At 38.4% G+C, this 15,691-nt stretch overlaps 1 protein-coding gene across 1 annotated transcript in view; it reads left to right on the top strand.

Moving 5' to 3' along the window:
- Window positions 1–15,691, top strand: part of PTN (pleiotrophin) — a 105,803-nt gene that overhangs the window by 77,772 nt on the left and 12,340 nt on the right. The window contains exons 2-4 of the mRNA XM_012642785.1: window positions 1,820–1,935; window positions 2,800–2,973; window positions 5,020–5,181. Of these exons, the coding sequence (XP_012498239.1) occupies window positions 1,821–1,935; window positions 2,800–2,973; window positions 5,020–5,181 (451 nt within the window). The 5' untranslated portion in view covers window position 1,820. The remainder of the gene's footprint in view (window positions 1–1,819; window positions 1,936–2,799; window positions 2,974–5,019; window positions 5,182–15,691) is intronic.

Below are 15,691 nucleotides of genomic sequence, written 5' to 3'. Positions count from 1 at the left end.
CAGCCTTTGGGAAAAGCTGGAGAACTTCCACTTTGGTTGACTTTTATACTTAATAATTTTGAATGATATTTAAATATATTATGAAAATGTATAGTAGTATAGATGCACCAGAATACTCAACTCCCAGAACTCTGAGAAGGCTTGTAAACCAGTAAGTCTAGACTGGCGTCTCATGTCGTTCATGCCAATGACAAGCACAGGAAAAGCCTCAGAATCATTAGGAACTTTTCTATGTGACTGTCCATGGAGTATATCATTATAAGAATTTAGCATTAGGAAAAAGACCAAAACATCCAATATTAGATTGTAGAAAATGTTAGAGATAGTGAGTAGATAAACAGGGCTTGTGACTCAGTGAAAAAACAGAATGACCGAAATATTAATTTTAATTGGTAAGTAAAATATGTTTTGTCCATACAAAGGAATCCAAAGTCAAAAAAAAAAAAACACTAATAAGGGAAAGCATGTCCAATGTCACAGAAGAGGAGACAAATTCGTGATGAGGATACGTTGCACAGGTATTTCTGAATGATAAAAATAAATCACAGAACAGAATGGTCTCAATCCCTCACAGATATGAAAGGTTTTATTGTTTACACTAAAGAAACTGTAAAAACATTTAAACTAATCTATATAGTCTTTCCATGTAACAAAAGCATTTGTACTCCTTTAATATTATATTTTGAAAAAAAAATTTAAAAAAATAAACTAATCTATTACTACTTCTGGAAAAAATATCCTCAAAGCTAATGGGCACAGGTCATCATTGTCATTTGTATATTAAGTATGAAACACCATTAACACAGCAGATGGAGATAAATAACTGCCAGGCAAGTTGCTGTAGCCAATGACGTGGCATAGCCATAGGGAAGTAGGTTGTCCTGGGGCTTGAACTGAGACTTCCGCAAGGGGGATTTGGACATGATGACCATATTGGCACTAGGCTGTTGTGAGTGGCTTCCAGTTTTAGGAGAGTCTTTCTGGTGCTATCTTGGGATTTTGATTCATGTCAAATGTGGAAAATTTCAAATTATGAGTGAGTGTAAAGGCTTCACTGTATACTAGAATTAGAGAATCTTTAGCACATGTGAGTGTATAAATGCATTTGATATATATCACGAGTGTGCCAGCTCTACTCTGGGCTTCACTCTGCTGTAGATTGATAAATAATAGAATAATGATAAAATGATAGTAATGATCATGGAAAATGATTAAAAATAGGGGGGCAAGGGCAACATACATAACCTAAACATCTGTACCCCCATAATATGCTGAAATAAAAAAAAAGAAAATGATTAAAAAATCAGAGATGTTGGGCATTATGAGTACATCCAAAGGTAAACTATAACCATACACTTGTATAGATACTCTATTCATCATGTCTGTTCAAATTAACCTTGTGGACTGCAACATCAGGATTGTTTCTAGGAATCGTCAGGAATTTTGAAGATGGCTGTAATTGTAGATATTACCAAGTGATGCTATCAGCATCATTCCTGTTGGAGTGTACTCAAATACATGCCTTCAAAATTCTTTCACTTCCATTATTCCCAAGTCGTACTTGGCAAATGGTTGCAAAATCTTATGTGTAGAACTGTTGCATTTTGTCAGTGAATATGTGTCTGATTACAGAAGAGCACTTGTTTCAGTGGCTGTTGGTGAAAAAAGATAAAATTCTTCCCAAGACAATTGATATGAATCTTGCTGAAATCTAACATTCCAGAAATGGAAAGTGGAGCCTTTCATCAGGGAGTTCAATGAGTCTTGCTCCCAGACTTAGGTTAATGCTACCTTCTTTTCTTTCTCTGTTTATTCCTAGAATGCTGTCTCAACAGTACCAGCAGCAGCGTCGAAAATTTGCAGCTGCCTTCTTGGCATTCATTTTCATTTTGGCAGCTGTGGACACTGCTGAAGCAGGGAAGAAGGAGAAACCAGGTAAGCAGTAGGACCGAGAAGGCAAAATGCTTCATTGATTTATGTCCATCTAGCCCAACTACCTCTTTCTTCTTTGCTCCCTTCCTTCCTTCCTTCCTTCCTCCTTTTTTCCCCTGATTATTTAGAGGAACCTAAGAGACATCCCCTCGTATTTTTCTCCCAGTGTAAGTCCTGGAGTTTAGATGATGATGATCATTAACATAATGATCAAGTTAGTGGCTACTATATAGAGAATATTGACCAGAAATCGGATGCTTTATTTATGTTCTCTCTCTTCATCAATGCAAGGTTTTTTTGTTTGTTTGTTTTTTGTTTTTACATCTCAGATGTATAAAGGGGGAAACTGAAGACTGGAGAGGATGAAGCACCTTCCCTGTGCCACTCCCAAAGTCCTAAGTATGCTGTGGAACTGGGAGTCTGTTTAAGTCTGTGATCCACCATATTTCAATTATGCCATTCCATCTACAAGACAGAGAAGGAATATCAACTTACATTGAAATGGCTAATCTGACAACTGTTACCTCTTGTAGAACGTTTTCTCTTTTTTTAGGCTTACCTGTTTTGGACCATCTCTTCTTTTGTAGAAATGTTTGCATCTAAAAAATGTCAGTCAATCATTTAGCACAGTCTCTAGCGCATAGTAAGAACTAAGTTAATGTTAGTTCTAGCTCCTTCCTCTGTTTTCTTTCTCTCTTCTCTTGATTATTCATTGATTCAAACATTTGAGCTAACATCTGTCATGTTCCTACTATTTACTGGACTGTAAGGATAGAGGTAAAAAGCACAGACCCTGCAATTAAAGTGCTCAGGGATGAACTTAATTATATCTGGGAGTGCTGATTATGTTTTCTTCCTTCCTTGCAGAAAAAAAGGTGAAGAAGTCTGACTGTGGAGAATGGCAGTGGAGTGTGTGTGTGCCAACCAGTGGAGATTGTGGGCTGGGCACACGGGAGGGCACCCGGACTGGAGCTGAGTGCAAACAAACCATGAAGACCCAGAGGTGTAAGATCCCCTGCAACTGGAAAAAGCAATTTGGAGGTAAGTCTCATTCTGTTGTTCTACTGATTTAATCTCCTGCTCTGAAGTAATTCTCGAATGTTCGACCAAATATCTTTTCGAAGTTGAGTACTTTTTATTTTAAATAAGCTTACTTTATCAGACACAACGTAGCCAGATGTCTTGACTAACCCTAGGGTTTCTCAGCCTCAGCACTGGTGACATTTCGGGCCAGGGAATTCTTTGTTGTGGAGGTTGTCTTGTTCATTGTAGGATATTTAGCAGCATCTCTGGCTTCTATTCACTGGTTTCCAGTGGCACTCCTCACTCCCACCGGTTGTGTAAAGTAAAAATGTCTCCAGATATTTATGGCCAAGTGTTCCCTGAGGGTCAAAACCATTTCTGGTTGAGAACCACTGTCTTACCCGTAAGGACATAAAATATACTCTTGATTCCTCCTAATAATGTTCATTGATCTATTTTCTTTCTCCTTTCTTTCCTTCTTCTCCTTCTAAGTTCCTTTTATTTTCCTCTCCGCTTTTCTTATTCATCCTCCTCCTTCTCCACGTCCCTGTCTTTGCCGTTTTTTCCCTCCCACCCTCTGCACAGGTTCACAGATTTACTTATTGAATCCAGCACTGCTGCTCACAGCCACTTTTTATAGATTTTTCTCTCAGTTACTACTGTTAGCCTCATGCTGGCCTGATTGATCTATTTGAGACAGGCTTTCTTAACACTTTCAATTTTAAGCCCACTATTGGAGCCCCAAATAACCTCTTTCTTCCATATGCCAGACTTTCTGGTCTTTCTTAGCCATGGTGAGACATGATGCCCTATCTGCGTTCTACAGCAATATGGTCTATAGGCAAGTGAAGAACGGTAAATATACACACATATATCATTTTTCTTTCTCTATAACCTTTGGGTTATATCTCGATTTTTTAATGGAGATAAGTTCTGTGAAGGCATGATGGAGTTCAGATACATTTTGTTTTAAATTGTATAGGGGCACCTTAAAGATATACTTACAAAAAGCTTAAAAGATCTATCTAAAAGGATTCACATCTAGACTATTAAAGAACTCTCAAAATTCTATAGTGAGAAAACTAACAATTCAATATGGAAGTGGGGAAAGACATTATCAAACATTTTACCAAGTGAATACATAGGTGGCAAATAAACACCTGCCAAGACATTTAATATCTTTACCCCATTAGGTAAATGGAAATTAAAATCATAATGAGATATCACTACATACCTATCAAAGTAGCTAGAATAAAAACTAGTAATGATACTAAATGATAGCAAGGATGCAGAGAAACTAGATCACTCATACATTGCTAGTGGAAATGTAAAATGGTACAGCCACCCTGGAAAAAAGTATGGCAGTTTTTTTTTTGTTTTTTTTTTTACTAAATTAAACATGTGTTTACCATGGAACCCAGCAGTTTGTTGGGCATTTATCCCAGAGAAATAAAAACTTATGTTTTGCACAAAAATATGCACATGAATATATATAGCAGTTTTATTTGTAATAGCCCCAAACTGGAAACAACCCAGATTTTCTTCCACTGATGAATGTGCTATATCCATACCATGGACTTATACTCTGCAGTAAAAAGAAACAGACTATTGATACACACAACTTGGATGGATCTCCAGGAAATTATGCTAAGTAAAAAAAGCTGATCTCAGAAGTTTACATATTGTATAATTCCATTTATGTAACATGCTTAAGATGGCAAAATCATAGAGCTGGAGAACCGATTAGGGATTGCCAGGGATTAAGGAGGTAGAAAGGGAGGAAGGTGGCTAGGCCATGCTATAAAAGATGATCCAATGACCCTTGTGTTGGAACTGTTCTGTGTATTAATAGTGATGGTGGTCATATGTATCTGCACATGTGATAAAATTGCACAGAATTAAATACACACAGACATGCACTCTTTGTATTATTTCTTATAACTACACGTGAATCTACAATTAACATCTCAATACAAAAACTTAAAAACAAAAGTGTGCCTTTATTACCATGGCAGTACAAAAGGATCTTTAAAAAATTTCTGTTTGGTCCTACCGTCTCTTTAGCGGAGTGCAAATACCAGTTCCAGGCCTGGGGAGAATGTGACCTGAATACGGCACTGAAGACCAGAACCGGAAGTCTGAAGCGGGCCCTGCACAATGCTGACTGCCAGAAGACTGTCACCATTTCCAAGCCCTGTGGCAAAGTGACCAAGCCGAAACCTCAAGGTAGGTCCCTGCTGTTATACCACAATTTTAATGGATTGATAGAATCAGGCAAGATCTTCACATGTAGAAACCCACATTTTCGAAAAGGAAATCTAAGGTGAATTACCTTAAGAAAGCAATTGAAAAGTTCCATATATTGAGTGTCACAAAAGTACTTTTAAGCAGGCAGGTATGAGTTCAAATCGAAATCCTCTGCATAGATGGGGGAATTGGGACAGTCTCCTAACACAAATAAATAATTTAGCAAAATATGCAGAGGATTTCAATTTCAACAGAATCCAAGCTGAGGGAAGTCAAGGAGGAATTAAATTCTTTTATTTCATGGGTGTTATGGGCTGAATTGCGTCCCCTCCAAATTCATAAGTTGAAGTCCTAACCCCTAGTACCTCAGAATGTTGCTGTATTCAGAGACAGGATCTATAAAGAGGTAATTAAGGTAAAATGCAGTGATACCGGAGGGCCCTAATCTAGCATGACTGGTGTCCTTATCAGAAGAGGAGATTAGGACACAGGCACACATAGAGGGAAGACATTGTAGAGACAGGGACAAGATGGCCATCTACAAGCCAAAAAGAGAGGCCTCAGAAGAAATCAGCCCTGTTGACACCTGGATTTCACACTTCTAGCTTCCTGAACTGTGAGAAAATCAATTCTCTTATTTAAGCCGCCAACACTGTGGTACTTTGTTATGGCAACCATAGCCAACTATTACAATGGGCCTCGGCGAACTCTAAATTAAAATACCCATTTGGCATGTGTTAATATTTGAGCTCTAAAATGGACATGAAAATTAATATTGCCAGAGAAATTATAAGGAGAAACTCAGAAAAATAACCATGTAGTAAATTCTCATGATAATTGAAAATAGGAAAAAAAAAATCCTCAGAGGCTGAGGATTGGCTGGTTTGCTGCCAGTGCAAAAGGAATGGAAAGGAATCTTTTCACAGGCTCTGCATTTTGGGCTCTGATGGTGTTGTCCATGGAAATGGTTATGTCCGACTTCAGGATGGTCAAGTATAGGCTGGACCTGCAGATGATGGATCTGGGATTCAGGCTGCCCTTTCCAGATCATGGAAATCTCTGCTTGTTGTGGTGTGTTTTTGGAAGGCATGAGTGGGCCTGCACTTGGGTGCTTGTGCCAACTTTACAAATGTCACTTGTCCTGAGACAACCACATGGATCTAGTCAAGATCAGTAGCCATATTTACTAAGTGAAACATTTCCAAAAATGGAAGAACTCAGAGATACAGTCTTCAGAATAATTTATTTTTAACTGAGCTATAGAACCAAAATATTTGGCATAAATATAGAATGGAAAGGAAAAGAAATTAAGGAAGTTTCCACGTTCTAGCACAGGAGTGCTCAAGTTGGGCTTCACATTAGAATATTCGGTGGGAACTTAAAAAAATCCCAGTGCTCAGGCATAACTCAGACCAACTAAATTGGTATCAGTAGTTTTAAAATTTTAACTGCTCCTTAAAGAATTTTGAGATGTGGCCAAAATTGAGAATTACTGCTCTGGTATGAAATCCATTGACAAGAGACAGTGCACACATGCATGCACACATAACACATAAAACACACATGCACACACACACATGTGTACTGTCCTTGTTCTCTTCTAGGGAAGAGAGAAGCAACAGCTTAATGAATGCAGATAAAAAAATGGGAAAGTGATTAGGTGGGGAAGGGTAGGGCTGGGTGAATATGGAAAATGTTGAGAAGTTTAGAATAAATAGGGCAAATCAGGAGACTTGGTTAAGAAAGACCCCTGAGGATATTTGGTAAATACGTTAAGTGAAATTTTCCTTTTAATTAGACTGGTGAATATTTTACCTTTTTTTCATTTTTCTATCTAATAATATTTAATGAAGGTTAAAAGTTTGTTTCAGGCTTTCAGCTTTTAAAATGACAGTAAAAATGTTTCAAGTGGATAGGCATTCTGTAATTTTCATGCATATAAATGAATTAAGGTATAGAATTAATTGAAAATGGGATTACCCTGAGTGAGCTCTATATTTCAAACTACCAGTTATGCAATTTATAGGTCATTAAAATGAAGACTTCTCTTTATGCATATCATACCTTTGTTAAAACTAACCAATCTTTGCCCTCTCAACAGTGGATGGTTTTATAAATGCCATTTTGACACTAGACACTTGCACAAAGGATAATCTTATTGTAGGAGTTGAGCCAGGGAAACGTGTGAGATTTTCTTAATGGGACAGACACATGTTCCATGACATATTTTTCATAGTTTAAATAAAATATAACAAGTAGTATGTTGTATATATTTGTCTTATTTTTTTCAAATAATCCAGAATGGATATAATAGCTTTTCCTTTGTGAGTCTCTAACCTTAAGATAGCTCATTTTCTTCTGATCAATGGAAAAGCAAATAATAATGAAATGGAATCTGTATTATCATTATCATTATTCTGTTTCTACTCTTAACCATTGCTCTAGGTGTTTTAATTGTAGTAAATCATAACTCCTGTATATTTTTGCAGGTAAATATTATTATAAGGGCACTGAGGAACACTGGTTAATTTCTTTGCCCAATGGTCTATCTCTAATAACTGTCAGAGCCAAGATTTAGCTAACTCTAAACTCATGTTCTCTTTTGTACTCTGGCGAATTCGCACCTAAATCACATATGGGTATGAACTAACCTCCATGGGTTTTATTTTCCTTTGAAATAGGAAAAGGTGAACTCTGGGAAGCCCAATAGTGATAGGCTGAATGGGAGAAGATATTTTCTACAACACTATTTCTACGACTGTTCTGGAAGACATCCACCAGAATATATGTTTCAGGATGACAGGAACCTGGCCTATTCTATTCTCTACTCTATCCCCTGTGCACAGAACAAAGAGTAGCACATAGTAGGTGCAGAATAAATATTTGTGTAATAAATAAGTGCTAAACGGAAAAAGGTTTTCCAAACTAAATCCACCAAAGATTGGTGGAAACCACAGTAAAGAAGTCATTTAACTAAACTTTTCTCAAGTGATACAATCGTAAATTGTTTTCTTCCCCCGTTCAGGAAAGAATAAGTCATCAATGCTTTCTCATTTTAATTCAGTGCATGAAGAAGTTAGAGAGAAATAGTGAACTCACTAATTTTGAATTGGGATAAGAGCTCTTCATCAGCTAATTTAACTCTATGCTGTAAATTTTATTTATCCTGCTTGATATATGAAAAAGCAAAGGCTGAAAAAGGTTAAGCAATTTGCTGTAGGTTTCACAGCTTGTAAGTGGTGGAACCAGAATTCAAGTTCAAAGTCAGACTGACACTGGAGACCCATTGCCTTTTCAAGTGCACCATGCTGCTTGGTGGTATTAAACTCATGAAATTCTGGTCATATTAGATACATCTTTATGTCTAGAATCTTTAAATGGTAGAGCTTTTGGGGACCTTGCCTATTATCTGATCTGACCCTCATGTAACAAATGAGGCCAAAAAGATCTATAACTTATCCATGTCCATCCTGTTGTATAGTAGCAGAGTGAGTTCCAGGTTTTGTTCTCTTTGATGCCATGATTTTGCCTTATTTCAAACAAAATTATAGGAAAAGGACTATTTATAGCTGTCAGAGTTTCCAAGAAAAAAACAGAATAGGGTATCGTGGTCTTGAGGAAATTCAGTAATTATTCAAATATAAGTTTAATTACAGTCATGAGTCACTTAATGAAGGGAATACTTCTGAGAAATACATCCTTATGTGATTTAGTCATTATGTGAACATCGTAAAGTGTACTTACATAAACTTAGATGGTGTAGCCTACTACACACCTAGGCTGTGGATGTTGTTTACAGCCTTTGGATCCTAGGCTACAAACATGTACAGCATGTTACTGTACTGAATATTGCAGCCAATTGCAACACAACAACAGTATTTGTGTATCTAAACATAGAAAGGTACAGTAAAAATATGGTATAAAAGAAAATATGGGCACTTCACAAGAATGGAGCTTGCAAAACTGGAAGTTGCTCTGGGTGAATCACTGAGTGACTGGTGAGTGAATGTGAAGGCCTAGGATATGGTACTGTTCACTATCATAAACTTCATAAATATTGTACACCTAGGCTACACTAAATTTATGAAAAAATATTTTTCTTTCTTCAATAATACATTAACCTTCACTTATTGTAACTTTTTTACATTATAAACTTTAAATTTTTTTTGACTCCTTTGTAGTAACGCTCAGCTTAAACACTAATGCATCATACAGCTATACCAAAATATTTTTTCTTTCTTTATATTCTGGTTCTATAAGCATTTTTCTATTACAATTTTTCAATTTTTATTTTTATTTTTTACTTTTAAAATGTTTTTTAAAAAGTAAGACACAAACACACACATTGGCCTAGGCCTACACAGAGTCAGGATCATAAATATCACTGTCTTCCACCTCTACATCTTGTCCCACTGGAAGGTCTTCAGGGGCAACAACACGCATTGAGCTGTCATCTCCTGTGATAATAATGCCTTCTTCTGGAATACCTCCTGAAGGACCTGCCTGAGGCTATTTTATGGTTAACTTTCTTTTTAGTAAGTAGAAGGAGTACATTCTAAATGACAATAAAATTATACTATAGTAAATACATAAACCAGTAACATGTATTTTCATACCAATTGTATGATCATACTGTACATACAATTATGTGTAGTATTATGTACTGTGCATAATTGTATGTGCTACACTTTCATATGACTGGTGGCACAGTAGGTTTGTTTACACAAGCGTCACCGTAAACACGTGAGTAATGGGTTGCCCTAAAACATCAATAAGTGATAGGAATTTGTCACCTGCATTATACTCTTTGGGGACCACAGTCCTATATGTGATCCTTCGCTGACTGAAACATTGCATGGGTCTCATGACTGCATTTCATATAACCTGGTCACTGAGCTCAGAGCTGGAAAGTCCCTTCTTTTCCTCTCACTATGATTCTTATCAAATAGAAGATGAGGCTCTGTTTTGTTTGTTTGCTTGGGTTTTGTTTGTTTATTTGTTTTACAGAGCTCCTTTGCTTGGTTTCTGACCTCATTTGTTTTGGAAAATGGTAGTGGATTAATATGCAAACTGCCTGATATTCAGTATGAAAAATATGCTCTTTAAATTTTAGAAGGGAGCATAAAGATGTTAGTAAGGCTGTGGCTATCCAGCGATAAATTGAGGGGAGGCTGGAGAATATCTTTCTGACTTGATTACTGATAATGAGGCTAACAAATTAAAAGACTTGGCTAGGAGGTGGAGGGAGGGTTAATAGCTAGAATTGCCATCCAAATGCTGGGAAATTACTAAATGTCTCACTCACTTTGTTTAAAAATCGTCTTAAAATTCATCACAGTCCAGTCTAATAGCATTAGCTCTAGAGGCATAGAAGCAGTTCTTCCTATTGCTACGTCAATATTGTGCAAATTCTACACTCTAGCCTCAGTCCACAATTTCGACGATACTGGATGTCAAGTTGGAAACCCTTATCTGAAGATTCTCTTGTGTGGGAACCTACTTCATCTGAGGAGAGCTTGTAGCCATCCACTTCTATATTATATACTGGGAAGAAGAGGAAGTACTGTTGTTCTTACGGAGGCATAAGAGTTGAAGGATGCATATTTGGAATGTAGGATGGAGGCAGTGTTACTCTGGGGAAGGACCATTGCTTGACCGAAAGATTGTAACTGGAATTTGCTTGACGATGACCAGAGTCTAGCAGGAATAAATTGGTGAACAATTGTGTTCGACACTTGTAATTTTAATTTCTTAGGAAAAGAGATTAAGAGTTTAATTAATTAAGAGTCATTTAATTAATTAAAACCGTATATCTATCAGGGCATTTAGATGCACAAGATCCACTCTAGCTGGTTAAGCAGAAAGAGTCTTATCCAAGGTATTATATAGTTCAAAGACTCTCCAGGAGGCCAGAGGATCTGGCTTGGATGCTGCAAGGCCAGGAGTAATGCAGCCAAAGGCAACAGATCCAGGAGAAATATCTAATCACACACATATTACTCATCTGGCAGAAATCCTTCTGCCGAAATTGTCCACTGCTCAGCATATATAATGCTAAAAGTTGAACGCTGGAAACACCACCATAGATGTCCCCCTAAACCAGACACTTCCATCTCTTTTCTTGTGGGAATAGTCAGTCTCCTCAAATTTGGCACCTACTTCTAGTTTGTCACTTCTACCTCCCTATCTCTTTTAGGTGTGATTGCTTGATAGAAACTAAGTCTTATAGAACAATCCTGCTGCAAGGGAGTCTGAGAAATGTGTCTTTGACTTCCCAAACTCTACCTCTAGACACAAGAAGGAAGCTGAAAGGGTCTTCAATTGGTATGTAGTGAGCTAATCTGCCCCGAGTGTGCAGGAATGTTGGCATGTGATCGAGTGTAGCATCAGAGTCACCTCTCTCTCCCGGGGAGCTGGGCAAGGCATTGGTGCTACTCCATGGAGGAAAAGTTGCCAAGAGTAACCTTATGTTGGGACAGTGACTACCCCACTGTAGAGAGAGTTAGGTCTCTCCTCCTTGGAGCTACCAGTCTCTTTTTTTTTTTTTTTTTTCCTATAGGGATAATTGTTCTGTGAACTGTGAAGAAAGGGGAAATGAGAGTCAGTCTCTGCTGATAGCACAATATAAAATGTCAGAGCAGGGAACTCTTCAGAGGGCAAATAACTCTCCCCCAAGCCATGAATGTTTCTCAGTGGTCTCCTTAGAGGATGGGCACACTGTGGAATTAGAAGATGGCCAGGACAGGTGGTGTTGCCAGGACGGACCCATCTGTGGGGGCGCTGTAGCAGTCCCATCTGTGTGAGTGGGTGCAGCCCCGTGGAGCGGGCTTCTGGGAGGTGTTGCTGGAATGTAGAGCCAAGCTGAGGCTGAAGCTGGGGCTTGTGTGGGAGGCTCCAGCATGAGCTGAGATTTTCCTTGGGGTCACAGGTCACATTGCCTAATGATCATCTTGGAACATTCTAGCATCTTGGGTTATTGTGCACCTGTCGATTATTAGTTGTTGTTTTTTAAATAAGATTTCTAAAGAAGAGGTATTGTCAAGCTCCTTTTGGTACTGATAAGCCAGCATGGTGTTCACATTTATCTAAAAGTTTGTCTGTATGAGGGACATTCTCAAATGATTTCTGGGACAGGCAGAGGTGTGAACACACGGAGGGATGTCTGTGCTATAGGAGGTTCAGGGAGCGAATGTCAGTCCCTCCTGCTGTGCATACCCTTCTACACTCTGCTATTACCAGACCCTTGTTAAGTTTCCCAGCTCATGATAACCCCAATTGCTTTCCTTTCTTCCCAGCTATTTCGAAAAGTTTTGCCGTCTTGCTGCTCTTTTTTGGAAAGTTGCCTAGCCCTCTCTTAAGTTTGACAATTCATCTTTAAAGATCAAAAGGACGGCAACTGTTGAAGTGCAAGACTCAACTGTGTGCAGGACACAGCTTTTGGCAGCTGATTATGAAATGGGAAAATGGGGTCAGTAAAGTGATATTCCCAGCATTCTCAATTCTCTCCCCTGCTAAATGGATTCTTTTGTTAGTTCTTTTAAAGATAAAAGAAGTTCCCCAACATTTCTTTCGGTGTTCTGGGCTCTGACATCCTTTAGGCATGAGCATGGCAACACTGTGTGGATGAGCTTTGCGAGGCTGGGAGACTTTGAACTGTGTTGAGAGAGGTGAAGGGGCAGAATCCCACCACAGGCTAGTCCAAGACGGGCTCCCGCCCCTTGGAGACCCCCTGACAAGGTTGCTGATTGCCGCCCTTGCATTTGACCAGAAGAGGCGGCATGGGGTGCCTTGTGGGAATTCTGTTCTTCTTGATCAGGGAGAAACATTCCTACTCAGTTTGGTCTCAAGAGCTTTATTTTTTTTTTTATTCTGCTTGTGGAAATGTCTTTTAGCACCTATATTTTATTTTGTATCCATGATACTGAACTCGAAGTGGGAAGATCTAATTCTGCCCTTTTCTTATTAGAATGGTACCTGTTTTGTCTTCTCTAAATTAGAGTTGACAATGAATACATCATAGCATCTTTGCAAAGACAAAATGAAGTACTATAGGTAAAAATGCTTGGTAATTATGCAGTATTTTTAAGATGATTTCCTTCCTTCCAAATGAATTTCTTAAAGTGAGTGTTTCTCTCAGCACCTTTTCAGCCAAAAGGAGAATTATGGTGATTACAAGAATAGTAATTACAGTTCATGTTTGTTGAGAGCTTACTGTGTTTTGAATAAAGTTTAGGACATTGCTCACACATGGTGTTATTTAAGATTCACGAAAACTCTACGAAATAGTTACTATTATCATCCCCAATTTTACATATGAGGAAACTGAGGCTTTAGACAAGTTAGATGCCTAGTACAGGTGATACAGCTAATAAGCAGGGGGCCAGGACTTGAATGCAAGGCAGTCTGACTCTAGATCTCTTGTGGTACACAGAGCTCCTTCCCCTGCATCTGTACCATGCAGCTTATGTACGTTGCTTATCCAGGAAAGGTAATGAATTTCGGAGCCATCCTGACTCCTTAGTGGGATGTCTTGCTCATGTACCATCCTGACTGGGCTCTGGACTCATCCTTGCTCCAGACATTGCTCATAGGTCCTGCCCCAGATATACCAAACTCCCAGAGACAGCTGAGTGGGCTGAGATTTTTTATGTGTCCTTTTCTCTGCACCAGTAGTCCTTGAAATCTGGAACTGTTTTCCTTCTTCTGTTCTTCATATATTCCTGCTCTTTCTGTAAAACTTAGCTTGTTCATTCAACAAACATTTATTGAGCAGGTGTGATATGCTAGAATTAGCACTAGGGATAAGTGAGTGACCTTAATGGTCTTATAGCGAGTGCATTAGGAAAAGCAGAGGGATAAATCCCAATGTATCACACAAAGTGACAAATGCTATGAAAAAGAGAAGTGGAGAGTCCTTTGGCATCATTTCTAATTCATTCATTTATTTATAAACCCTCTTAAGAGCCTGCAATGGAGCACACACTATCAGTGCTAGTGATATTAGACAAACATGTTTCCTTCCCTCTTGTTGCTATGTTCCAGTGGGAGTGGTGGTGGGTTGACAAGGAAGACCAAAAGAAATAAATAATAATTAAAATGGTAAGTACATATTGGAATAATCACTTGACTAAACAAAGTCAAGTGATAGAGAGATTTGGAGAGAGGAAGTTAGACAGAGTGACTAGGGAAAGCATCCTTGAGAAGTTAACTTTTAAACTTGGTCTTAGAGAGCGGGCTAGCCATACCAGTGTTCCAAATGAATGAAGTCCAAAGTCCTGAGACCGGAAAGAGCTTGTTTTGCTCAAGGACTAGAAAAGAGATCAGTGTTAAAACTTGCCAGAATCCCTTCCCAAATATTAAGTCACTGCCTTCTGTAAGAGGGGTCACTCGTCTGATAAGGCATTCATTATGCTGTGCTGCCTCTCCTAACAGGGAAACTCTTTGCAAGTCACGTCTTATTCACCTTTGAAAATTATTAAATCTCATTGTCCCTAGTCTGTGCGAGAAACTCAATGAAGAATACTGACTTGAATGAATGAACGAATGATGTATGCAAGTAAATTGTCTTGGTCTGGCTCACTAGGACTCGTCATTCATTCATTGGTTTCAAAAACGTACAGAGAAATCACTGTGAAAGCACAGTGAGCTCACCTGGAATATGAGTCATGTGGGTGTTTTACTCCCATCTTTATTAAGGAATTTTTGGTCCTGATTGCCAGGGCAGATGTGAGAACTAGGAACTATAAATATTTGTAGGACTTACTTCACACTGTGTGTCTGCTTTCATCTCCTTGGGTAAATTCCAAGCTCTGAGGCTCATTAGCCGTGCACACACAAAACAGCTATATAATAATTAGTATTAAGGAAGGCTGCATAATAGAACAATGTTCACACTAATTAGTTAGTGGGTTGAGGGACCCACTTTTTTCTTTTACCCCCTGAAGCTTTTGCATTTTCCCCTCTACCTTCTGAATTGAGGATTTCTGCTTGTGTTTAAACATGTAGCTATTGTCATTTATTAAGCATTGTAAAAGTAGTTCCTATTTATTATTTATGATATGACAGACAGTATACTAATCCCTTAGAATGCATTGTCTCAAGTAATCCTCACAGCAGCCTAAAGGAATTTTGTTCACATTTTGCAAACTAGGACAGTAAGGTGACAACTCCTACAAGGTCGCCCAGCCAGTTGGTGGTCAGACTTGAAGTCACGACAGTCCCTTTCCAGAGTTGTTTTCTGTTATACCAGTGCTTCTCAACTGAGTGCTCCCTGAAGGATCTCTTTCAGTATTGAAAAAGAAATGAATAATTTGTTTTTTGTTCCCATGATAATCCTAAAACATTCATACAAACATATTTGGGGTCATTTGTGATTAAGTCTTGTCAGATAATTTCTGGCCCAAGCTTGTCTTTGTATAATAATTGCACTGAAATCAATGATACATTTTGGTGCTGTGTTTCTCAGGTTGGGGTCCTTTAATAGGACCAC

Source organism: Propithecus coquereli, unplaced genomic scaffold (genome assembly GCF_000956105.1).
Source record: "Propithecus coquereli isolate 6110/MARCELLA unplaced genomic scaffold, Pcoq_1.0 Scaffold186, whole genome shotgun sequence".
Lineage (NCBI taxonomy): Eukaryota > Metazoa > Chordata > Mammalia > Primates > Indriidae > Propithecus > Propithecus coquereli.
Note: the sequence above shows the minus strand (reverse complement) of the source record. Positions and strands in the feature narration are given on the sequence as shown.